A 26,769-nucleotide genomic window follows, 5' to 3' on the forward strand; every position below is an offset into this window, starting at 1 on the left:
TAGACTTATGACTTCTGAGTTATGTCATATTATATATGTATTATTTGTTATTATATAATCATATGATTTAATGATCAATTCATCATGTGATAATATATAAATTACTAAAATTATAATGATAATACATTAATACTTCAATTGTGGTTATAAGTAACACATTGTTTAATCCAATGTCAATTACTTAATTTGATATTATACGAATCACATTATCATTGCACATTAATAATATGATTAACTTGAATAAAGTATTTAAATTGTCATTGAATCATATGATTAAGTATTAATCTTATACATTTTATATTATTCAATATGCATAATTGCATATATGTATAATGTATAATTATAATTTATAACATATATGGACTTATAAGTTGATAACATACATTGAAACTAAGTCTCTAAATATTTAATTGTTCATTGTTGTATTAGTATGAACTTGCATACTTATGACTTATGAGTATATATGAATAATTTGTTATTGTATAATCAAATGATTTAATGATTAATTGATCATGATTATAGTGATAATATATTAATACTCAAATTGTGATTTAATTATCTAAAACAAAAATGTGATTTAATCATTAATAATCAATTGATTATATATATAAAGCGGTTAGCGGTTAGTAGTTACAGTTAGTAAACTCCATAACCGCCAACTGCTAACCGCTAGGCGGTTATTACAGTTAGCAGTTATAGTAGTTAGCAGTTATGGCGGTTAATGGTTAACGGTTATAGCGGTTAGCGGGCGGTTAATAACCGCCCTAGTTTGCCAGGATTAAAAAATTAGATCTTAAAACTTACAAATGTTTTGTAAGTAGAATAATCAGTAACATAAGTTTTCTATAGTTGTTGCCTTTTGAGGCTTGCTAGCCCTCATAGTGGTTTTGATATCTGTGATTATATGTTTTTATATATGCTTCCTTTGATTTCGGTATTGATGTCTGTTGTGTTTAACTTTAAAGTTGATAACTTTGTTAATTGTTATTGTGTTTGGTAAACTAGATTAATGACAACTAATTAGGATCTAAATCATATTTTTCTGAGAGAATTCCAATGATGCTTCTGCCCACTTACCTAGCCACGAATCGACTTAAAAAGACAGTATTGGGTTCGTTTAACAAAACTTTTTAAAATGTGTTTTTTGCTTATTAGTTGTAATGTAACCTAAAAATGAAAATAGTTTTAAGTATTTTGTGACCTTTTTTATATTGAGAGTTGTTTAATGCTTTTGTTTAAGTTTTGGCTAGAAAAAGCAAAAAGCACCCTAGAAAGTTTGACAAATAAGCCCAGTAATATGGCTGTCTCTTTTGTCTAGCTAATTGATTTACTTGATATAAAACTTCAAACCAATGCATATATTCCAAGTTCATCTGTTGCCCACGAAAGAAAATCTTTTCAGGAAATGGATTGTACAAGATCCCCTATGCCTTATTTGTCGATTGGAGGCGAACACCATTGGGCATATTTGTGGAGGTGTCGCTCATCAACTGGTGTATATATATGGGCTATATATATATGTAGCAGAGCGATCCAGAAATTTCTCTATTTTTTGGCTAAATTAATGAAGAAAAAAGGATCCCCTATATAACCCTTCCCATAGGGGATCCAGAAACATAGTTTTTAAGGAACAAGCTCTACTATACGTCCTTGATTTTTAATGAAAGTTTGATGATTTTCGCTGAAAAAGAAAAGTTCATCCTAGAATCTTGTAAAGGTGCCAGAAGCACTAGTCATGATCTACAATTACCCCCTCTAACGTCAAAAAAAACTCACAATTAAATGTATCGAATTTTCAATTTTTTTTAATATTATCCCTCTATTAGATTTTTCTTTTAAATTTTAATGGAGTGGGTGTCAAAATTACCAAAATACTCCCATTTGTTTTTTTAAAAATAAAAAAATAAAAAAATTTGGGCATTAGTAAGGATTTAATGAAATTTGCAAAAATATGCACACTTGGCTTTGCAATTTTTTTATTTATAAAAAATTAGGATATTTTGAAAATTTTAACAGGATTTAACGGAAAAACCTAACGGAAATGTGATATTATAAAACATTAGAAGTTCGATATACTGAATGACTAAATTAATAGTTTTTTAACTTTAGGGTGGACAGTGCGAAAGTGATGGAAATTCAGGGAAGCTAAGTGAAAGTTTATCTGATTTTTAAGAAACTCAAGAAACCCAAGAATTAAGAAGAAATGCATTCATCAATTATATCACGTATGGTGCGAGTGTACACACCCACACATGCAGGGAGAGAAAGAGAGAGAGGTTTGCTTACCAGGATTAGAGCTTTGACGCTAACTCTGTCAATAGGAAAACCAATCACGCTTTCCTTTTGGATTTGAAGCAAAACGTCCACAAAATCCTTTTGGTGTTCATTTTCTAGTCCTCTCTTCTGACAATCTATGTGCTCTTCAATTACTCCTTCTAGAAAATCATCATACTGTTTAGCCACTTTCTCCGCTCTAGCATCCAAGCCATTCACACGGCTCACCCAAGCAAGCCATGGAATATAATCCCCCACGCTTAGAGCACCCAACAACTCCACGAACTCACCCAAAAGCTCCTTAAACTTTCTTCCACCTTCCCCAACGCCATACTTCCTTCCCAAAGCCACCCTACATACTACATCATTAGTAAGGTTTTCAAGCACTTGGCTTAAATTCACATATGCTGAAGAACAAGACTTTTTGATTTTCTCAATCAATAGAAAAGTTTCCTCCTCTCTCACAGCTCGAAAGGACTCAACCCTTTTGTTACTCAAAAGATGTAGCACTGACATGCTTTTCATTTGCCTCCAGTACTCGCCATAGGGGGCCGTTGACACATCTTTGTAATTGTATAGTAGTTTCTCGAACATGCTTGATTTGGGGCGGTTGGCAAAGATGAGGTCATGGGTCTTCATGATCTCGCGGGCAGCATCAGCAGACGAGGCAACAAGTGTTGGTACGCTGCCAAAGTGAAGCAGCATGAGGGGGCCATGGCGTTGAGCTAAGGACCCGAGTGAACGGTGAGGCTGCGCGCCGAGTTGGTGGAAGTTCCCGACGATAGGGAGCTTTGGTGGTGAAGGTGGTGTGTTTGTTTTGGTGGTCGAAAAGGTAGAGGACCATTTGAATAGGAATATTAAGATGAAGGCCAAGATGGTTAAAACAAAGGGATTGAGCAAGAAGAAAGTTGCAGTTTGCTCTATCAATTGCAGGGAGAAAGTTGCAGCAAGAAGAAAGATGGACATTTTCTTGTGTGTTTAATGATGTTGGGGATCCGCGCTGTTTATGTGAAGATGAATGTGCAGAAAGGTCAGCAAATGGGGCTTTGTCCAAAGAAAATTGTACACATATAATCAGGGCGGTTCAATGTAATTGGCTCCTGAGCGAAATTTTGAAGTTAAACTTTTTTTTTTTAATATTTAAATATTAATTAAATAATATTTATTTTAATAATATTATTATATTTTTATAGTATTATTATTATTTTCATTTTTATTGTTGTTTCATAATTTTTAAGTTTAACTTTTAATTAGTTATCCAAAAAAAGTGATCTGGCATACTTATTTTTTAGGATTAATTGGTCTTATTTTACGATGAGCTTATTATATTAGAGCCTTATTTTAGACGCCTTTAATTTTTATGAGAAAAAATTTTGAGCCTTATTTAAAAAAAATATTAGGGCTTAAGTTAAAATAAAATTAAAATTTTTTTTAGACTTTATTACAAAAAATTTTAAGCATTATTAAAAAATTTTTGAACCTTACTAACGAGAGGTCTTAAGCAACTGTGTCAGTGTCCTAGCCATTGAGCCGGCCGTGCATATAATGTAGACAAGAGCTGGAAAGTGTATCCGGTATACTGCCACCGGCCCGTAGGATCTGGCATGTTCAAACTAGCCGCGTATGGGGAAAAGGGCAAAACTTAAACATACATACGTACGTACAAAGATGTGATGGATCTGAAATTGAGAGCTCCACTGAAATTATTAACAAGGTTTGATAAATATCCAGGGACTTTCTTGTATGCGGTGATCTAGGGCCGGCTGAACGTATTTTGGAGCTTTAGGCAAAACTTAGAAATTAGGCCTAAATTTTATTTTATTTTTAAGTAACAATTTTTTTTTTTTAAGTAACAAATATATATATATATATATAACATTTTCATTATCTTCTAATTCTTTTTGATGAGTTTCTTGTTCATTTATGAGTTTTTAACCTAAATTATCCTCAATATTTTGTTTATTGCTAATAACAAATTTATTTAGAGCTCCTCTTTGAGATTCAATCAATTTGTCTACTTTTCTCTTCTTCTTTTTTTAAGTTTTTCATATCCAGATGCATATTTTCTAATAGACATGTTTAATTAAAAATACTAACAAATTAAACAAACACGATTTATCAAAAAAAAATTATGACTATAATAAAATAAATGACAAAAATAAAACAATAAAACCCGATTTGGCAAAGAAATTATGAAGCAGTTCTTAGAGATAAGACAAGAGACTCAGTCACTCGGAGTCGGAGAGGAAGAGAAAATGATGAGATAGGCAGACAAGAAAAACTCAGAAAAGAGCAAGCAAAGAGGAGAAGTAAAGTGGCAAATATAGAGATTCTGATATTTAAAATGCCCATGGTAGGCTTACTAGGCTGACAACAGTTTATATTTTTGGCTCTTGGCTTTCCCTAGATGGCTAAATAATAAATAGAAAATAAAAGGTAATATTTTATTTCTAACGAATGTATTATCTCATCAAAAACAAAAAATTTCTAGAAAGAGGCTAAGATGATGACTGCATGATGTAGGTGTGTACTGTAGCGTCAAGCGTGTACTGTAGCGTTAAGTGTGTAGAGCTCTAGGGAATTGACATGTAATGATGTAAGGCTTTAATGCTTTATCCTTTTTTAATTTATTTTTTGAATTATTTTAAAAATTTATAGTGGGCTTATTAAATTGAGGCCTTAAATTTTGATAAAAAAAAAATTTAGGCCCTATTAAAAAAAATTTGGGCCTTCAATTTTTTTTTTTTTTTCCAAAATATTTTTTTTTTTTTTTTTCAAATTTTTTTTAACTCAAAATTTTTTTTTTTTTTTGGCCTTATTAAATTGGGGGCCCTAGGCGAGGGCCTGAGCGGGCCCTCAAGTGCTCCTCTCTCGATCTCTTGAAAATTAAATGTCTAGCTTTCTTTACCATTGAATGATTAAAGTTGCTGAGGTTGACTAATGTGACTGGTTAATTTTTGTTTGCTTCATCAAAGATAGGCAATTGCATGCGTGCTTTGTACGTTTCCTCGTGGAACAATTTGGTTCACTCGGAAGGGATAGGGTGTGTGAGCTTCTCATTGGAGCGATGGATTTCGTGCTTCCACGCACCCAAGCCCAAGTTTTATACACCAAAGTGATCGAATATCTGTTTTTGTTATCTGTACATGAGGCATGCATAGAGAACATCATGACCTTAAAATTTAAATGTTACGACCCCAAAAAAAAGTACCAGCTACTTTAGTTAATTTAGAACTTTTCTATAATTTCTTATAAAGTTTAGTTTTCTTGTTAGAGCCATGTCATGCAGTATTCTACTATATATTAAATAGCCATTATAGCCTGACGTTACAACCTAGCTTTGATACCAATATAATAACCCAAAAAAAATAAAAATAAAAATAAATCGCTAGCTACATATGCGTTATCACCTCAAAATGACTAACTACGTACTTTGGAGCTTTCATAGCATTAATTGTAAAGTTCAGTTTTATAATATGAGACTTAACACTTATAACTATTTTATAAATCATCCACTCTATTTAGGCTAGCTACTCATCTTCTTCTCAATATAGAACTAGAGTATTATATTAAACTTCATTAAAAACAAAAACAAAAAAATAGGGTGTATTAGCTAGAGCTGCCACATTTTGTTTAATCTTTTGGTGATCATCACAAAGAGTTTCTTTTGTTATATATATATATATATATATATATTTGGGATAAATGCAAAATCAGTCTATGTGGTTGACCTAAATTATAAATCACTCATTGTGGTATAAAAAATAATTTAGAGGTTTTCGGGATAGGCCAAAATTACAATTTAGTCCCTGCAATCATATTCCGTCAAAACATTTAACGAATTCCATTAGTGTGTCACGCTAGTACCAATAAAATGATGACACGTGTCGCTCTTAATAAAAAAATATAAAATATATATAAAAATAAAAAACTTAAAACATTACTTTTTAATATATATATATATATATATATATATATATATATATATATAATAATCATAATAGAGGGGGTAGCTGCCGAACAGCCACCGCCTAATTGGGAGGGGGTGGCCAAGGATTGTTGTATTTGAGCAATGCAGAAACATCTATAAATCCATTTCTAATACCCATTCTCAATCCATTACGCAGTCTCAGGTAATGCATCCTCCCATTCACTTTTGCAATATTGTCATGATGTACAATTTTGGTATATGAAACCCTAGAATTTAATTTCTTATATTTTTATGGTTATTCATTGTCAAAACCTTTTGCAACCTTAGGCATCTAAGAATCTCTAGAATGGTCTAATTTTCTATTTTATTTGATTTTGAGGAGCTTTCAGAAAGAAAGATGATTTCAAAATAAACTATAAGAATTTGTTAGGTGTATTCAAAACTTTAGCTTTTAGTTTGATTAGCAAGGAAAGGTTATTGGCAAAGATTTTGGTAGTATTTGATGCGAAGTTGATATTAGCTCCTCTAATGGCTGTGGAAACGATCAAATTATCTTCTATATATAATATGATTGTCGAACTAGAACTTATCTTTTTGGGGTTGTTGTGTAGATTTCAAATTGACACCTCTGGGGTGGCTGCCACCCCCTCTTATTTATTTATTTTTTAAAAAAAAAACCCTTTTTTTTTTTAGTTTTATATATTTATATTTATTAAGAATGACATGTGTCATTATTTTGTTGGCGATGACATGGTACACTAACGGAATCTGTTAAGTGTTTTGATGAAATTTGAGTACAGGGACTAAATTGTTATTTTGGCTTACCCCAAGGACCTCTAAATTATTTTTTATATCACAATGAATGGTTTGTAATTTATGTCAACCATAAGGACTGATTTTACATTTATCCCTATTTTTTGTTTGGAAAAGTCTACATACTCTTCTCAAACTACCATCCAATTGACAATATCTCTGCAAACTTTTACTTCTGACAATGTTCCTCCTAAAATACTAAAAATTGTCAATGTGCGCTATAATAACGAAAATACCCTTAATAAAAATTGAAAAAAGGGAGTGGAAATTTTAAAAAGAAAAAACATTTTTTTAAAGAAATAATTAACTTTTTTGTTTTTTGTATTTGGAATTGATATCGGTATCTTTGTCTTTTTAACAAAAATTTAGGGTTATTTTTGTCTTTTTGCTAACCTCTTGGGGGGAACATATTGCCTCAATTGAATGTTTGGGAGAAACATTAATATCAATGAGGTGATAGTTTGAAGGGAATATATCATTTATGGACTTTTTTTTTTTTTTTTTTTTTTGGGGGTCTTAGCTCTTACCAGCTTAGTGATGCAACCCGTTGATGCACGCGTAGTTATAATATTGAGTTGCAAAACGAGTCCATCTTACACTTGTAAAAGACATACATCCATCTCGGAATTATCTCAAAATTGCTTAACCAATCTATATATTGCAGCACATAATAATAGTAATAATAACAAGAAGCCATTAGGGTCGATTGAACACTAGCGTTAGCCGAAAACTCTAACATCATGAAAGACAAGATAATGCTAATAAAAATATAAAAGAATAGCGGAATAAAATAAACAACACAAAAAAAATTTATGTTGTTCAGTCTTATGATCTATTTCCACAAAATAAAGCCCGAAATGTTACATTGTATTCTTATTCAATTAATGATATTACAATATAGAGGTCCATATATATTTATCAAGAGGTGGAGAGACTACAAAACGGTATGAAAGATCAAATCAAATCAAATTTAGATCTATCTATTCAAATATAATTTTATTTTATTACAATCAATTGCAATTAATACTGTAATCAAATCCTATAATAAGGAGTTGCAACTGCTATAAGGGGGAATTTTTTATGAATGGTTAGACCAGTAGATTCAGTCATGTCCAAATCCTCTCCTCTTGCTCCACCAGGCAATGTCCAATCAAAGTTGTGCAGCAGATTTGCCAAAACAAGCTCGACAGTGGTCACAGCAAAGGAAATTCCGGGGCAACCCCTCCTTCCAGCACCAAATGGAATAAATTGGAAGTCATGTCCTCTAAAATCCATAGAGGATGTCAAGAACCTTTCTGGCATAAACTCCTCTGGTTCATCCCAAGATGCAGGGTCTCTTCCAATTGCCCATGCATTGATAATAACTCGTGTTTCAGTTGCAATGTGATATCCCTGTATTTCGATGTTTTGAGTCGATTCTCGGGGAACTAGCAGTGGAATAGGCGGATGGAAGCGAAGTGTCTCTTTGATCACTGCCTTCAAATAATGCATATTATCCAAATCATCCTCTGTTATTTCCTTTTTGTTGCCACTGATCACTCTCACCTCATTCTGCACCTTTTTCATAGCCTTAGGGTGCCTAAGAAGCTCTGTCATTGCCCACTCTAAGACTGTGTAGGTAGTGTCGGTACCAGCAGCAAATACATCCTACAAATAGAAAGAAAAAAATGGTAAATATAGAAGAAAGATGTCAATATGCATGAGATAAGAGAATAAAATACCTTATACCCCCTAAAATAGAACAAGCCCTTTAGAATTCAAGACTATCCAATACTGCATTATCTCCTTTCCATGATCATTGAAAGTGATAAAAGGTCGTTTAACAGCTCCCTTTTACCCTAATTCGACAGTTAGGCATTAAGAAATGCTATATACTATGTCCCAATTCCATTGAATTCATGATATGGCAATACTCTTTTTAACAATGACTAATTTAAATGTTGCCAGACATCCAACATCAGCCCGGCCAATGAGATAGGGGTTGGAGTATAGTACATAGAATTACTCATTGGGCATTACATGCTTTAGTATATCAAGACATGTCACATCGGGTTAATCCAACATTAATATCAAGTTGGTTAGAGATCATAAGTTTATGTCAAAGGACATAATAGAATTCCTAATAGGTTTTAAAGATCTAATGGTGTATTTGTTGTCACATTGTTAACATGTTGCCACATCACTTAAAATTTTTAAATGACGTAATACTATATATACCATTAGATGAAAAAAAAAAAAAAAAAAAGGCTATATAACGGTTCCTCTCCATTTCAAGTCTTGATATGGAGAGAGAGAGGTTTTTGGTGCTGACAATTTCAATGTCAAAACATATTGTTTTGTAAGTATTAGGTTTAGGTCTAACTTGGAATTGAAATGCGGTTCAAGACAAGTAAAAAATGCAAGTGTGGAATATGCAGCATGTCCTATACTAAAACTCGAGAGGGTCGGTCAATCCCTCAACCGACTAAGGTTGGGCAGTTTGCGATTTCATTTGAAACCCTAACGGCTTGATCGATCGAGCTTGAGCCTAGGTTTACCGAACCCAGCCACCAAGTGTTTTATTTTCCATTGAATTTGACTTAAAACGCTGATTTTTCTCATCTCTATATAAGCCTTATAATCCACAACTTTCAGACACTAAGACTATTCATTCGTTGTGAGAGAAGTTTATCATATTTCTTGAGCCTAAATAGATTATAAACTTCTCCAAGTTCCATATTCTTTCCCAAATCAAACAGCAAAAAAATGGCAAGGTTCATTTGTGAAAGTGATTCCTATAAAAGAATGCCACAGGTTATAGAGCCATTGTAGTGGGAGGTGAACATGTAGCTTGTCGAGATTACAAAATTGGGTTTTCAGAGTAACAAAGGTTTTGTAAGTAGAACAATTAGTAACATAAGTTTTCTATATTTCTTTCTTTTTGGGGTTGGTTGGCCACCGTAGTGGTTTTGATATATGTGATTATTTTTGTTTTTATATATTCTTGCTTTGATTTTGGTAGTAATGTCTGTCTGTGTATAACTTTAAAGTTGATAACTTTATTGAATGTTATTGTGTTTAGTAAACTAGGTTAATAACAACTTAGGATCTAAATCGTATTTTTCAGAGAGAATCCCAGTGATACTATTGCCCACTTACCTGTTGCCTAGCCACCAATCGACTTATAAAGACAGTATGGGTTTCATTGACAAAACTATTTAGAATGTGTTTTTTTGCTTATTATTAGTTGTAATGTAACATAGAGATGAAAACTGTTTTGAGTATTTTGTCATTATATTTTGTCTATTTAAAGATGTGAGGAAACTTCACTTAAACCCTATAAACTTCCATCACTTTTACAATTACCCCTCTAAAGTCTCTAAAGTTAAATAAAATAAATAAAAATAAAAACCTCTCAATGTAGTTTATCGAACTTCCAATTTTTTGCAATCTCACCCATCCATTAAATTCTAACAAAGGGGGTGACATAATTACCAAAATACCCTCTTTTTTTTTAAAAAAATAATAATAAAAAAAATTGCAAAAATTTAGACATTGGTCAAGATTTGATGGAGTTTGAGAAAATACACACGCTTAAACCTTTGCAATTTTTTTTAATTATAAAAAAATATGGATATTTTGGAAATTTTGATGGATTTAACAAAAAAAAAAAGAAAAAGGACGGGTGACATTACAAGAAATTAGAACTTTGATAGAAGAAATTGAGAGTTTTTTTTTTTTTAACTTTAACTTTGGGGGACATTACAAATTAAAGTGATGGAATTTAGCCTAATTTCTAAGAAAATCAAGAAACCCAAGAATTAAGAAGAAATGCACTGATCAATTATATCACATATAAAGCTCGTGTACGCACCCACACAAGGAGAGAGAGAAAGAGAGAGAGAGAGAGGGAGAAAGGTTTGCTTACCAGGATTAGAGCCTTGACGCTAACTCTGTCAATAGGAAAACCAATCTCGTTTTCCTTTTGGATTTGAAGCAAAACGTCCACAAAATCCTTTTGGTGTTCATTTTCTAGCCCTCTCCTTTGACAATCTATGTGCTCTTCAATTACTCCTTCTAGAAAATCATCAAACTGGTTAGCCACTTTCTCCGCCCTAGCATCCAAGCCATTGATACGGCTCACCCAAGCAAGCCATGGAATATAATCCCCCACACTTGGAGCACCCAACAACTCCGCGAACTCGCACAAAAGCTCCTTAAACTTCCTTCCACCATCCCCTGCACTATGCTTCCTTCCCAAAGCCACCCTACATGTTACATCATTAGTAAGGTTTGCAAGCACTTGGCTTAAATTCACATGTGCTGAAGAACAAGACTGTTTGATATTCTCAATCAATAGAAAAGTTTCCTCCTCTCTCACGGCGCGAAAAGACTGAACCCTTTTGTTACTCAAAACATGTAGCACTGATATGCTTTTCATCTGCCTCCAGTACTCGCCATAGGGTGCCGTTGCCACATCTTTGTAATTGTATAACAGTTTCTCAGACATGCTTGATTTGGGCCGGTTGGCAAAGATGAGGTCATGGGTCTTCATGATCTCACGGGCAGCATCAGCAGACGATGCAACAAGTGTTGGTATGCTGCCAAAGTGAAGCAGCATGAGGGGGCCATGGCGTTGAGCTAAGGACCCGAGTGAACGGTGAGGATGCGAGCCGAGTTGGTGGAAGTTCCCGACGATAGGGAGCTTTGGTGGCGAAGGTGGTGTGTTTGTTTTGGTGGTCGAAAAGGTAGAGGACCATTTGAATAGGAATATTAAGATGAAGGCCAAGATGGTTAAAACAAAGGGATGGAGAAAGAAGAAAGTTGCAGTTTGGCCTAGCAATATTTGCAGGAAGTTGGACATTTTCTTGTGTGTTTAATGATGTTGGGGATCCGCGCTGTTCATATGAAGATGAATGTGCATAAACATATGGGGAAAAGGGCAAAACTTAAACCTACGCGCGTACAAAGATGTGATGGATCTGAAATTGAGCTCCACTGAAATTATTAACAAGGTTTGATAAATATCCATGGACTTCCTTGTACGTGGTGATCCTCTCGATCTCTTGAAAATTAAATGTCTAGTTTTCTTTACCATTGAATTATTAAAGTTCCTGAGGTTGACCAATGCGACTGGTTAATTTTTGTTTGCTTCATTTTGAATTTTCGGATTCCTTAATTAACACGATTCTTGGCAGATATTTCCACAACAAAACAGATTCCTTAGCAGATGAAAAAACGCAAAGATAGGCAATTGCGTGCATGTACGTACGTTTCCTCGTGGAACAATTTGGTGCATTCGGAAGGGATAGGGTGTGTGAGCTTCTCACTGGACATGGAGCAAAGTCGATATCTGTTTCTGTCTGTGCATGGGACAAGAACATCATGACCGCCTTGTAAATGTAAGGACCCAAAGAAAAGCACATGTTATCTTAGTTAATTTGAATTTTTTTTTTATAATTTTTTTATAAAATTCAGTTTTCTCGTTAGGGCCTATCATGCAGTGTTTTAGTAATAAATATCTTGGCTTTACAATCGGGCTCTAATACCATTTATAACAATTTAGAAAAACTGCTAGTTACATATGCGCTATCATCACAAAATGACTAATTAATGTTGAGTTTTCCTATAATTTATTATAAAGTTCAGCTTCATCTAGTAATTAGGTAATATGAGACTTAAAACTTGTAACTATTTTATAAATTATTCACTCTATGTAAGCTACTCATCATCTTCTCAATATAGAACTGGAGTGTTATATTAAACTTCACTAAAAAAAATTAGGGTGTAATCTTTTTAGTGAAAAAATTACCACCTAATCTTGTTTAATCTTTGAAGAGTTTTTTTTTTGGAAAAAGTCCATGTAACCTCTCTCCTCAAACTACCACCTAATTGACAATGTCTCACCTAAACTACTAAAATTTGTTAATGTTACTCCTAATAACAAAATTAAAATTAAAAACATTAAAAAATTTGAAAAAAAAAAAAAGGAGTTGAAATTTTAAAAAGAAAAATCTTTTTTTTTTTAAAGAAAAAATTAACTTTTTTTTTTTTTTTTATTTTTTGCTTTTTTTTTTTTAATTTATATTGGTATTTTTGTCTTTTTTCTAGTCCTAGGGAGAATATTGTCCCAATTGAAAGTTTGAAGGACAATTGAAATTTTTTGGTAGTTTGGGAGAACATTTTCTCAATTGAAAGTTTATAAAAGACATTATCAATAGGGTAATAGTTTGCGGAGATCCATAAGCTTTCCTTTTATTTTTTTCTATTGTTTTTAATTTTGTTTGGGCCATAGCTCTTACTTTAGTGATGCAACCCGTTGATGTATCTATTTATTCGGGCCGGAATTGCTTAAGCAATCTTTTATTTATTCAATTAATATTTAATATTGTTGAAGCCGTAGTTATATTCATTGTTGAAGTCTTTATGTATATCAGCAGCAATACAGCTTCTAGTTTGTGAAGACACATACGGTTCTGTAAAAGAAAATTCATTTTATAGCAATTAAAGAAGTTTTTTTAGGTTAAACTGAAAATATTTTCGATCGCACCAAACACTAGAAAATAATTTTCAAAAATCATTTTAATTGTAAGCTTATCCATGCCGCTATGCACTCTTCAAATAGAAATTCATTTTTTGAAAGATCCTGACTTTCGTGTTTTGGTGGGTCTCCAAAATCCTTTCGATGGCCTATGACGTGTAGAAATTGCATAAAGCCCGCGATTTTTAAATATTTTATACTAGGTAATCTAGTATCCTTATGCATGAAGATAATCAATTTGGTAGTTGTAGTCGGACTCTATTATGGATTTCTTTCCACAGGGCCCTCTTATCTCTTCCTTCTCCAAGTTGGAGTGAGATACTCCTTCCTTCTTTGGTGAGACACCAAAATTACTATCCATGTTCTTGTTCTATTTGTGGGAAAATCTTTCCTATGCAATGTCAATTTTGTATCAAAGCCAAAAGTTTTTATAAACAATACACTATAAGAGGATGAACACACGCCTCTCTGCCATAAAACCCCCAACTCAAGTCCAAAAGCAATTGATACCATGTGCAACAAAGAAACCAAAAAAAGTCCAGGGATGGCAAAATGGATTGGCGGGTCAATCCGAATACGACCTGGGTGACCCCGCTACCCAATTAGCCTAAACCCGAACATGACACATTTAGATAAATGGTTTGGCATAACGATACGACCCGATACGTTTGAATGAAAAATTGGAAAAATAATGTAATAATACTTAGGCTTTAGTCTAGGGGTTTTTTTAAAAAAAATAAAAATAAATAAAGTTCGGTGGGTTACTCACGAGTAAAGCAAGTTGACCCGCCAAACACGAAAATAAATGGGGTCAAAAATGGGTCGACCCGATTATGACCAATACTCATTTATATCAAACCAAAACTCTATAACTTCGTGTCGTGTTTGTGTTGGATTCGCGGATCGTGTAAAAATTGCCCGCTCTAAGAAAAACCATTCCACCCCTCCATATTGAATTAAAAAAAAAAAAAAAAAAAAATTGTAGCGGGAAGAAAACAAAACAAAATGAATGATTGCCTAGTAGACTAACTGATGTGTGGCAGAGAAAAATACAAGGATGAGTAATGACAATTTGTCAGCATTCAAAGAGGACCACCAAAATGGAAAATATGAAGCAACCCATGCTGAAGTTTCCTAGGTAATAAGACAAGGACCATGACTCCGATTAGTGAAGTGGACGGATGATATTTGATCACAGGATTCACGATAAATATGATGATGGAACTCATCAAAGAAAAGTCTGAGTTTTGTTGGAAGGATAAAAAGCATGAAAAAAGATCAGTGGAATCTTTGAGGCCTTAATGAGTTGCAGCATGTGTCATGGAGAATATGGGAGCCTATTGCTCAAATTTCTTTGTTTTACTTGTTCTGTCAATATTGATCACATCAAGGTTCAGTAACGTGATAGAGATTGGCATGAAAAATTTGTTGGGTTATATTATTTTCCAAAATCAAGCCAAGCTGCAGGCTGTGCATATTTTTCAGGTCCTAGAATAAATTATAATTAATTGATACCAGAACTATGGCAGAAGAAAAGTTGAAAATGTAAATAAACAAAGTTAACTAGAGAAAGCCATAATTGCGCATATATATACGGATGACCATCTAGAGAAAAAGGTGGACTCACATTCTCACTTGTGTTTCTGAAAACTCCAATGGCTTTTCTTCAATGGCTGAAGGAAAGCTTCCAACCCATCTTGCTCTTTGCTTCCGTTTTCCTTGTGGTGTTGCTGAGGTTTTTCTTGAAGGAGAAGTCAAGAAAAGGAAAATCCAATCTCCCACCAAGCCCTCCAAAGCTACCAATCATTGGTAACCTTCACCAGCTAGGCAACATGCCTCATCTTTCCCTCCAGTGCCTGGCACAGAAGTTTGGACCAATAATTTTCTTACAACTTGGTGAGATACCAACAGTGGTGATTTCATCTGCTAGACTAGCCAAGGAAGCAATGAAAACCCATGATGTCGCACTGTCAAGCCGCCCGCGAATCTTTTCAGCCATGCACCTCTTTTATGATTGTACCGATGTTGTCTTCGCTCCCTATGGAGCTTATTGGAGAAATATTCGAAAAATATGCATACTTGAACTACTAAGTGCTAAAAGAGTTCAATCATATAGCTTTGTTAGAGAAGAAGAAGTAGCTCGCCTGGTTCGTCGAGTTGCAGAGTCGTATCGTGGCACCACCGATCTTTCCAAGATGCTTGGACTATATGCGAATGATGTCCTTTGCCGGGTTGCATTTGGAAGGGACTTCTCAGGAGGAGGAGAATATGACCGCCATGGCTTCCAGAAGATGCTGGACGAGTATCAAGTATTGCTTGGAGGATTTAGCATCGGAGATTTCTTCCCATCCATGGAATTTATACACACCTTAACAGGCATGAAATCTAGACTTCAGAACACCTTTAGACGCTTCGATCAACTTTTTGACCAGTTGCTGGCTGAACATAGCAATCCCAAGAGGGCAACAGAGGAGCAGAAGGACCTTGTGGATGTTTTACTCGATATACAGAAGAATGGATCTGATGACATGCCTCTCACCATGGATAATATAAAGGCTATCATCTTGGTCAGTGAAGAATTCCACTTTTACTTGCAAATTTCTGATGAATATAAACGCTCAACTTTAAGCATAGAGATTATACTGATTAGTGCCAATGCAGGACATGTTTGCTGCAGGAACCGATACAACGTTCATCACCCTTGACTGGGGAATGACAGAGCTCATTATGAACCCAAAAGTCATGGAAAGAGCACAAGCCGAAGTCCGAAGCATCGTGGGAGAGAGAGGAGTTGTTTTAGAGAGTGATCTGCCTCAGATGCACTACATGAAAGCTGTCATCAAAGAGATATTTCGGCTGCATCCTCCTGCTCCAGTATTAGTCCCTAGAGAATCCATGGAAGATGTGAACATTGATGGCTACAATATTCCAGCCAAGACACGTTTTTTTGTCAATGCCTGGGCAATCGGGAGAGACCCAGAATCTTGGGAAAACCCTGACAGATTTGAGCCAGAAAGATTTATGGGTAGCACTATCGACTTCAAGGGTCAGCATTTCGAGCTTATACCTTTCGGTGCTGGTAGAAGAAGCTGCCCAGCTATCACATTGGGAACAGCAAGTGTGGAGCTGGCTCTTGCTCAACTTCTCCACAGCTTTGATTGGGAGCTTCCCCCTGGTACTACAGCTAAGGATTTGGATCTGACAGAGGTTTTCGGCATCTCAATGCACAGAATTGCTCATCTGCTTGTCATTGCCAAACCACGGTTCCCGTAGACAATGCAAATCATAATCTGAAAAAATTAGTCATCCACCTACCTCTGCGGCTCTGCTTCATCACATGTAATCCAAAAGAGGAGAAACACACTGCACTCTGCCGGAGAGAATGTTGGTATATATGACTGCTTCAGGATTGAATAATTCAAAGCAAGTAGATCAATAGCTATCCCACTAAGTATTCTGGAATAAAAACATCTACTGTTTTAATCCCATATAATAAGTTTTCTATCTCCGAATGAGGTGATAGATGCAATCCTGGAGGAGCAAATTTCTGTGCCTCAGCAAATCAAAAGTTAGCCTTTGTTTGTTCAACACCCCATGGAAGGTCCCCCAACAAATACGTTAGTAAATTTGGGGGTGAACGGAGGGATGTATGTGGGGATAGGCATGTCATTATGATTTTGATGTCAGTATGCTATGCCAATGCCATCAGAAATTTTGTTGGGGCATATCCTCATAAACCCAAATCCCAAAGGTAAAGTTATCCAAAAGAGAAATGCTACAAAAAAACTTTCACTCCATACTTGCAAGTGCATACTCCTTGACTTGGCACTAAAAGTCATCATTGAATCCAAAATTTAATAGTGACTTTTACTGCCACATTAGGTAATACGCAATTCTGAGTGTGTAAGTGAGAGCGTATATAGCATTTCTCTACAAAAAATCAAAAAAAAAAAAAAGAACATTCCATTTACATTCGTTTTGGAGGATAATAGGTGTGTGTATATATATATATATATATATAGAGAGAGAGAGAGAGAGAGAGAGAGAGAAATGTGTATGTGCATTAATTTTTCAAAAAACTGGAATCTACTTATGTTGTGAACTTTATCTGCATTGAGCACAGCGTAAATGGTGAAAAAAATAAAAATAAAAATTAAAAAAAATCTTACTCGGCTCATTTATATTACAATGAAAAGTGTCAACATTTGATTATCCTAATGATATTAAACTCATCATTGATAATCTCTTCACCCTCATCTTCGACTGATGGCACAGAAATAAATGTATGAGTAAACTATAGACTACTGGACAAGAAGTTTCTAAGTTGCCAGCAAAGTAAACTATGTAAACAAGGGTGATTCTTAGGCGATTGAACCTACACAAGATATACATCACAACAACACAGATTTTAACAAAATTAAGAAGTCAATCACTCCTTGAATAGTTCCGCAACACCATGTGGTAGAAAAAAAGCTCAAACATAACACACCTCAAAATAATGAAAGGTGTAAGATGGGGTAATTCACCATCAAAAAGCATGTATGCAATTGGCTTCTCAAAGTACTCGGGTAAGAAAAAATTGTGACCGTTGGCAAATCTCATCTTCATATACCGCTCCAGAACAAAACGTTTTCGCAAATATTTGAATCAATACATTCAAGCCCAGCTTCTGAACCTCAGTGAGACCTTATTTCCTGAAGATAATGGCCTAATTGCTGGGCACCAATAAACAAGGCATCAGCAACAAGAAAGACCCCCACCTGTGCCATACACAAACAAACATTATGTCTTTATCAAACTAACAGACTAAAGACTAAAAAGTAGTATGTATGTTACCAATTTGAGAAAGAGTCTAATTACCAGGCGCGCAGAGAACACTAATCGGTAACCCCAACCTTCTCTTGAAGCTGCATCTCTTTGTTGATCCGTAAAACTGAAAATAACATGTCAATAGTTAACTTTATTCACACATTAATATTTATTAATCAGTCGGTGGAGAGAATAGTCAGAAACAATTGTGTTACAATGTTACAGAAAGCAACACTCAAAAAAGAAGTCCAAGCACTTAAACTTGTCTTACAAGCTAGAGATGTACAGGACAGGGAAAGCAGCAGGAGACTTTTCTTTTTTGAATCAGTAAGTTAACACAAGCTTTCCTTCAACCACAACCACACCACCACTCCATAATTTGTACAGACAGACGTGATGCCAACCGGCAACAAGGCCAGCCCTCGGTTTATAATGTCATATCCAATCTACAGACATTTACAGGATAATGCATCCAACAGTAATCTAGAAATCTGTAATTGGTGTTGGCATCATCTGCTGAGATCGTGACAAGGGCAACTTGCATGTAGACAATAATGTGTAATGATCTATAGCATGCATTTTCATATATTTATTTTGAATAAAAAACAAAAAAGAAAAGTCTCAACTTTTTTTATGATACAATTCTAAAAGAAAATGACAAAAAGGAATAAATACTTACCCAAGAAACTCTGAAACCCCACCAATTCCAGCAAATTTAAGAGGTTGAGGACCTTCTGTGACAAGATCCTGCTCCAACATAACATAAGACAGTATATTCTCTGATTCATATTTGTTTGACAGAAAAGAATTAGAACGAACAGGAAATAAAATTATAATAACAAAGTCCTAAACTTCTCACAACAAATACCTCTTCTTCAGCAGCCTCCAGACCCCCTTGCACCCAGAAAAGGTTTGTGTAGCCAGCATTATACAGTAGCTCACAAGCAGCTAGAGATCTGCCAGTATAATGTTTCCAGAATGATAAGTGTGATAAGATAAAATATACCATTCCCTATGTTACACCAACAACATTTGAGACTGATTTTTCAATATGTCAAGGTTATTTGCATCCCTCGGCATCTTATACCATTCTCTATGTCACACCAACAACATTTGAGATTGATTTCTCAATATGTCAAGGTGGCTTGCATCCCTCAGCATCTTTTCTATTCAGCACATGTAGGATACAAATACAAACTATGATATCTCGGGCAGGCGTCTAAGTGGCACCCTCATGTTTCTCATCCAAGCTGGGACATGTCTCAATTTAGTGATAAATGCTTGGAGCGAGTCCAAGAACATAAATTCCAACCTGAACAAGTGACAGGGGTATGCCATCTAGATCCTGACCAAGGGGCAGCCAATGTCTGGAAAGAGATCACATGGTTTAAAACAGAATTGGCTAAAACCTGCAAAATGGAAGAATATTACTTTATTCGTGTTTACATCTAATTAGAATTTCATGCTCAGTGATGACTCAACCACCTCATGGCTTAAAAGGATCACAATGATCTCTCCAATGCCATAGTCTTCTGAAGAAAACTAAGCATCAACTAGTATGATCTTCATAGATTTTAACGAGAAAATAACTTCCATCACCATTACACAAAGCCTGTTCGGTAAATTGTTTACACTGTTTTGATATCCCTTTAAGTAAAATGGTCCCCATCAGTTCCACATAATTATATTTCTGAATGAAAACATAAAATAAGAAACTTGCAATACAAGAGAAAAATTTTCTTTTAAAGCCTGTGTAAAGAGTTTGGAATCGTAACAAAATTGACCATAAAATGAAAGTGTTACATATTCTTGAATGCAATGCTTTTGTCAGCAAAACCTCATTCAAACTGCAAAACAGGAACTTCTAAGTGCTTTGTGTTGAAATCACGACTGCAATTAGCCAGTTACACAAAAAGCTTACCTCAACCCCTTCTGGCATGCAACAATTAGGTCTGTATCTTTTGTATAATTCTCCGCAACTTTTGATAAGAACTGGCTGTTGAAGAAAGAAAAAAATAATAAGGCATTCATTCTATAAACAACTAAATATAAAGAAGTGATTTCTGACATACTTATTGTAAGACAATGTAGGCACACCACTCCACCAACCTCCTACACAAAAATTAGTCAAATTTAACAAAGTAACCGGCACAAAGTCCAAGGAAATTTATCCAAGTCTCTAAGCACCAAAATTAATACTCCCCTGTTTCCAGTGAGACATGATAAAAATATTGTTCAAAGACCATTCATTACACGATCCATTAACTTCAGTGTAAAAAGAAAATATCAATTATGAAAGACAAGATAGCAAAAGTTGTTTCATACCCATCGTGAAATTAGTGATCTTTCTGGGCAGAGCTCCAACGTCAAACTTGGTATCAACATCAAAGATAGGAATCCAGGTTGAGCCTTTAACCCACGCCTTCAAAACAGTGGAAAGCTATAAATTGAAGATTCTTGATCATGAAAATAACCATGGAGACATTATGCTATGTAAAAATTTCCAAAAAAAAAAAAAAAAAACAACAACAACAACAACAACCAAACGGAAATTTAAAATAAGAATAGAAAATCGTACCCCAAAAAAAAATTGAGATTCAGTTTAGCAACGAGAATTAGTTAAATGAGTCAATAAGAACTAATCAGTTTACTGCAATAATTGGATATGATGCTCGGAACATATGATATTTACCACTATTGCAAGCAATCACCAAAATCACCCTAATAACCTATAAAACAAGACAACACAAGTTGAGTGATAAAACACATTTACATGGAACTAATAAGAAGTGACCCAAAACCAAGCAAAACTCAGACTTGATTCCCAGAAGATCTGAATTTTAAAAGTAAAAGTAATATCCAAAAGAATCAAAACGTTGAATTAAAAGATGACCACCTTATTACGTTCAGTAGAGGGGCGAACATCAAGTAGGGTTTTGTTAGATAGCTGAATTGCATACCCAGCTTCCCTTGGCGTAAGAACTTTTACCTTTTCTTCCCTGACCTATAGAAAACAGTCTAAGCATTATATAAAATTCCTAAGCCTCACAACTTGAATTCATGTAGGCAGTTCGATCACAATCATACTGAATAAACTGCAGTTGATACAAAGATGGGTATAATCAAGTTATTAAGGCAAGAGCCAGAAAGTTAGGGCTCCCTGGCAAGACCTGGCCCAGGAAAGGCCCAAGGATCTTTTTATATTTCAATTGAGTATCTTGTCCTCCCTCTTTCATCACAGATCTAGAGTGTCCAGATGTTAACTGGAGCACCAAAGAACTGACAAACAATAATCTGAGACATCGTAAGTGTCAATGTACTCGTACTATTCACAAATTTAACAACTAATGTATTTACAATACAAGTCCAGTCCAAGCTTTTTATAACTGATTTACAAAAAGAGTATCTAAACAAACACCTAAGCACAGACATTATATTTCATTAGAATTGCAAATCCTTTTTGAGAATACTACAGAGTATAAGCATGCAGTGCTGGTCCGGATTGGAAAGGCAGTGCCTAGAAATTTCCTAGGGGATTGTTTGATAATGTTGGCACATATCACCTTTTATGTTCACTTGTCAATATATATAGTCTTTTATGTTCATTCTACCAGCCAATACATGCTAAAGTCAACACATTTTGGAGAAGCCAGCATTTAGAAATGGAAAAAACAAAAAAAAAAAAAATGCTTTGAGCCGTTATCAAATAGCTTCCTGCATTTTCTATTTTATCAAATACTTCACTGTGTTTTGTCCCACTATCAAATATATCCTTCTCATCATATTCTATTCATTTTTCTAATAGAATATTTGTGAAGTTCCAATTATACTCCACGAAAAAAAATCAAAGAAAAAAGTAAAAAAAAAAGGGGGGACGGAGGGGTGGGTCTCCCCTGACATTTCAGGGATGTTAATGGAATCAGATTTTATAGAGATAATCCAAGCTTCCCCATTTTCTTTCACAAAATAATCTTCCTGTCATTGGAATCTTCTAAAAGAATATTATATAGACAGTAGAACCAGCACTCAGTTGATGGGGATTTCAATTATAAGCAGACCCATTAAATTCAATTTTAGGCAGGTCAGTGCTAGTTATTAAAACCATAATTCACTCGAAGCAAGATATTGCAATCCTTCACAGCCAAAGTGCAACAGAGATTAGATTCAGCTAGCAAAACATCAATTATTAGTTTCCTTACTAACCCATCTACTCCTTGCCCAAAAGAAAGATAAAAATGTTGTTATTTTGGGTACAAAATACCAGAGCTTCCCATCTCTTCCTGGCAGCAGCCATATCTCTCATTTGCTTCAATTCATAATCTTCACTGTCAGCTAGCATTCGAGTGGTACTGCAATGCTGAATAAGGCACAAAGATAACCCAGATTAGAAACAACGAGCTATAAGTCAATCACAGAAGCTCCATTGGTTTCTGTGCAAAGTTAGGAAAAGAAAGCCAAATATTGTACCAAAACAAGGAGCTATAAGACAATCACAGAAGCACACGGTCAAGATGATAATTGCTTCTCAAAGAAACCAAAAAAAAAAAAAAACGAAAGGAAAAGAATTAATAAGACAGAAAAATTAGCTTTCTTTTCCCTTTTCCTTTCCTTCATCTTTTTAGCAACCAAACATTGACAGAAACAAAACACCCACAAAAATAAGTGAAGCCCATTAATCAGAAATACGAAAAGTTGGAATATTTGCATACCAAAAGGTGGGTTCTGCACGAGGGTCTGAGTTTCGGAGAAGATAGGTCTGAAGAACTGTAATAAAAGGGTCCGAGTTTCAGAGAAGATAGCTCTGAAGAACTGCAATGCTGTGCTCTTTTAGAAGTTTTGAAGACACTTTGTACTTGAAAATTAGAGCATGAAATGGTAAGAGAATTGAGAGAGGGAAGTCCCAGAGCTTCCATTGCAAGACCTTGCTGGGTGACACTGTGAATCGCGAAGTCTAGTAAGATTTGGAATTGCTTATCCGTTACAAATCTGAATATGCGTATCCCGGATAGCGTTCTTCTCGGGATAGGATTAGTTCTCAGATAAGCCTCAAGGATATTATGCCACATTTTATTCTGAAAAATTTTATATACTATAATATTGCGAAATTCATTGAAAATGTATAATTAGTTAATTACTCTCTTTTTTGAATTTTTCTTTTAATAAGATTCATAAGACTAGCTTACACGATCGAGTTTTTTTTATTATAATTTAGTTTTAAAAACGTTTTTGCAAAAATGTCTTAAAAATGAATAGCAAACAATATAAATGATAATTAAAAAAAAAAATAGTTACAGAGAAATTCACTAAATTCAAACAATTGTTATTTTTTATATATAATGGCGGTTGATTGGATCGACTTAAACCAACATTAACCAACAAAAAATAGCTATAAAATACTACTTGTCACGTATTTATTCACTTTTAAACCATTTTATAAATTAAATTTTGATTCTTTAATTATATTTTTCTATTAACTTAAGCTTTAAAAAAAAAAAATTGTGATTTAACATGGTATCTCAAATGTCTTGAGTGCAAACATTCCATCGGTCATTTAGCCAATTTCAATTAAGTATTTCACGTATTAAGCATCACCTATAAAAAATGAGTTTAAACTCACTAACTCGTAAGAGTAAGTGCTAAAATAGTATTGAGTATATGATTTTAGTACAAGTATAAAATTAACCATTTTAATAGGAAAAATGGGTCCCCAAAACAAGTTTTGGGCCGTTGTTCATTTTGAATGGAAAAATTGATTTTTTGTTTCATTGCTGCTTTCACTATATAACTTAAAGTTAGAGAGGTTTCTAAGAAGTAATTCAATCAGTTAAAGATTACGCCTCATAAATCTCTTCTCCTCTCTCTTTGTGTGGACATGTCAAGAGGGGGGTTTGTTAAATGGATCAGATGCTGTTAAAAAATAGAGGGCTCAGATTTAATTTGGCCTCTTTTAATTAAGCGTAGTCGTTTCTTTCAGAAAAGAATACGTTTCTTTTAGATTTTTTTTTTTTTTTTTGAGGAGGAAGGGAGCTACAAGTCTGTTCCTTCCCAGTTAAAATGGATCTTCTCCATGGCTGTGGCTCCAACTTGAGTGGACGAAGCTCAAGAAAGTAAGATGCAAAGCTTGCAAAGAGTATGTGGCTTCAATTCCTCTGAGCCAAAAAGGCAAAGCATATTATTTCTTAACTCCCAGAGCCGCTGCTTCCCTCAATGACTTCATCAAGCAACCCAAAACAACTTGGAATTTTATGCTCAATATTTGCGTTGGCATGTTTTCTTGCGACAGTGATTCTCAGGAATAGGCGGTGAAAACCATCGGCTATTGAGGAGGAAGGACCCAAACACTCTTTTCCTCCACTCTGCTAGTCTCCTACCACTAGCCTTCACCTACGAAGAGCTCGAGTCCTCCAACAACCGATTTGACCCATGCGCAAAATTGGCGATGGTGGGTTCGGGAAAGTGTCCTTGGGTTTGCTCTACGACGGCCGAATTGTCGCCATCAAATACCTCCACAACCACCACCGACATGTCCACCACGCCGCCGCCGGCTGAGCCTTCTCCACTAAGTCCTTTTGCAACGAAATCTTGATCCTGTCCTCCATTGATCACTCAAATTTCGTGAAGCTCCACAGCTATTCCAGTGATCTGAGAGGGCTTATTCTGGTTTACGATGATGGTCGTGGTGGTTTGAAGGGGTTGAAAACCAGATCCTTTTTTTTTTTTTTTTTTTTTCTCTCTAATCTTAGCTTGAAAGGAAATGAAAGGAAAATGCTGACAAAACAAGTACATGACACGAAACGCAAAAACCCATTGCACAATTAACTAAGGACAAAGTTTTCCTCCAAACAATTTCCTCCAACCTAGTCTCTAAAATTGACATGTGTCTTCAAACATGTGAGAAATGTTTTTTTTAATACCCTAATTTCCACAAACTCTCCACCGTTAGTTTATGTCTCTCACGTTCTCTCTCTCTCTCTCTCTCATGTTCTTCTCTCCTTCCCCTCCTGCACGAGACCAAGCTGTCTTTCCAACCCAAAAAATCTCTCCATGGAGAGTTTCAAAGCAACAGAAGAGCATGACACTCCTTCATCAACACTCGCGTCGTCGAAGCCTCAATGTCTTCATTGCCCTCGCGTCCTCGAAGCCTCAACGTCTTCATTTGCCGACTTTTCAGATGTGACCAATCTGAAGGAGCAATCGACGTCAACCCATCTCTCAGATATGGTTTCTGTGATCAATTTTTGAGATTCTGTGACTAGATCTAGATGGAGATTCGCCACTATGATAAGCAAGAAGAATCATGGTTGCAGGGAAAGTGTGGGGATGATTTTATACCGTTGTTGTTTGTATTGAGAGAAATCTACCTGAAGAGGATTTGAGAGTTCTTTTTTTTCTTTTTCTTTTTTTTAACAAAAAAGTGTTGTATGAACGTGTTTGTTGAAATGCATGAATGGCAATTGAAGTTTAAGAATTTTTTTTTGCACATCAATTGCTTGCTAAAATGCATAGTAGAGTTATTATTATCAATTGTTTGCTGAAATTTAGAACCTGCCCTCTTTTTGGAGAGAGAGAAACTAACGGTGGAGTTAACTATGGTTTGTGAAAATTAGGGTATTAAAAAAAACATGTGAGATGCACATGTTTGAAGACACATGTCAATTTTAGAGACTAGGTTGGAGGAATTTCCTCCAACCTAGTTTGGAGGAAAACTTTGTCCATTAACTTATACATAAATATGACCCGTTTAGATAAACGGGTTAGCGGATCTGACATAATTATAACACAAAAAATAGTCAGAAAACTCAACACGACCCGTTCAACCCGTTTAAAATAATCGAGTCATATTGGGTAGACACGACCTGACCTGTGTTCTTAGCAGGTAACATGACCCAACCCATGAATGTTTACCCGACCCGTGAGAAAATGAGAAAATGTAAAATGTAGCTATTTTGATGCGGTGGTGGAAGAAAGAGATAGGAAAAGAAGAGAAAGTAATCAGGGAGCATGGAGGAGGAGAGCAGAGAGAGCAAGAATACAACACGGCTGGCAATAATGGAGCTAGCCAACATGATAAGCGTGCCCATGTCTCTCAACGCCATTGTCCACCTCAACGTCTCGGACACCATCTAGGAAGGCAGTTCCAACACCTCATTCTCCGCCGCCCAGATCCTCGCTCATGTCCTCCCCTCCGGCAATCTTGAGAACCTCCAGCGCATCCTCTGCATGCTCACTAGCTACGGCGTATTCTAGAAGCAGCTAACCCACTCTGAGAGAAAGTACTCGCTCACCGAGATTGGCAAAACGCTCGTCACCAACGCCGATGGCCTGTGTGCAGTGTGCATGTGTCGGCTAAATGGCTGATGCGGGCTGGGTTAGGGTTAGTTTAGTTTAGGGTTTTTTGACAAATTTTTTTTTTTTTTTTTTT

General features: G+C 35.2%; 4 protein-coding genes across 6 annotated transcripts; 1 reads left to right on the top strand and 3 right to left on the bottom strand.

The window, feature by feature from the left end:
• Positions 1-2,193: 2,193 nt before the first annotated feature.
• Positions 2,194-3,333, bottom strand: LOC132173990 (cytochrome P450 736A117-like). Its single transcript, XM_059585708.1, has one exon. The coding sequence runs from the start codon at positions 3,238-3,240 to the stop codon at positions 2,194-2,196; it is 1,047 nt and encodes a 348-aa protein (XP_059441691.1). The 5' UTR covers positions 3,241-3,333.
• Positions 3,334-7,864: 4,531 nt separating this feature from the next.
• LOC132176438 (cytochrome P450 736A117-like) lies at positions 7,865-12,237 on the bottom strand. Its single transcript, XM_059588639.1, has 2 exons — positions 10,926-12,237; positions 7,865-8,665 (listed from the first exon to the last, which is right to left on the bottom strand). The coding sequence occupies exons 1-2, from the start codon at positions 11,859-11,861 to the stop codon at positions 8,051-8,053; spliced, it is 1,551 nt and encodes a 516-aa protein (XP_059444622.1). The 5' UTR covers positions 11,862-12,237; the 3' UTR covers positions 7,865-8,050.
• A 2,806-nt stretch (positions 12,238-15,043) lies between these two features.
• Positions 15,044-16,980, top strand: LOC132175021 (cytochrome P450 71AP13-like). The gene is made up of 2 exons (XM_059586815.1): positions 15,044-16,105; positions 16,200-16,980. The coding sequence occupies exons 1-2, from the start codon at positions 15,194-15,196 to the stop codon at positions 16,809-16,811; spliced, it is 1,524 nt and encodes a 507-aa protein (XP_059442798.1). The 5' UTR covers positions 15,044-15,193; the 3' UTR covers positions 16,812-16,980.
• A 711-nt stretch (positions 16,981-17,691) lies between these two features.
• Positions 17,692-23,378, bottom strand: LOC132176439 (rhodanese-like domain-containing protein 11, chloroplastic). Of its 3 annotated transcripts, none has more exons than XM_059588640.1 (10): positions 23,057-23,375; positions 22,609-22,704; positions 21,244-21,351; positions 20,673-20,787; positions 20,420-20,459; positions 20,269-20,343; positions 19,216-19,303; positions 19,027-19,094; positions 18,399-18,471; positions 17,692-18,298 (listed from the first exon to the last, which is right to left on the bottom strand). In XM_059588640.1, the coding sequence occupies exons 1-10, from the start codon at positions 23,258-23,260 to the stop codon at positions 18,215-18,217; spliced, it is 951 nt and encodes a 316-aa protein (XP_059444623.1). In that variant the 5' UTR covers positions 23,261-23,375; the 3' UTR covers positions 17,692-18,214. The 3 variants fall into 3 exon arrangements, with proteins under 3 accessions (XP_059444623.1, XP_059444624.1, XP_059444625.1); XM_059588641.1 differs by having other exon boundaries at positions 20,673-20,769; positions 23,057-23,374; XM_059588642.1 differs by having other exon boundaries at positions 18,207-18,298; positions 19,027-19,126; positions 23,057-23,378.
• Positions 23,379-26,769: the final 3,391 nt, after the last annotated feature.

The sequence above is a fragment of the Corylus avellana genome, chromosome ca3 (genome assembly GCF_901000735.1).
Source record: "Corylus avellana chromosome ca3, CavTom2PMs-1.0".
NCBI classification, from domain to species: domain Eukaryota; kingdom Viridiplantae; phylum Streptophyta; class Magnoliopsida; order Fagales; family Betulaceae; genus Corylus; species Corylus avellana.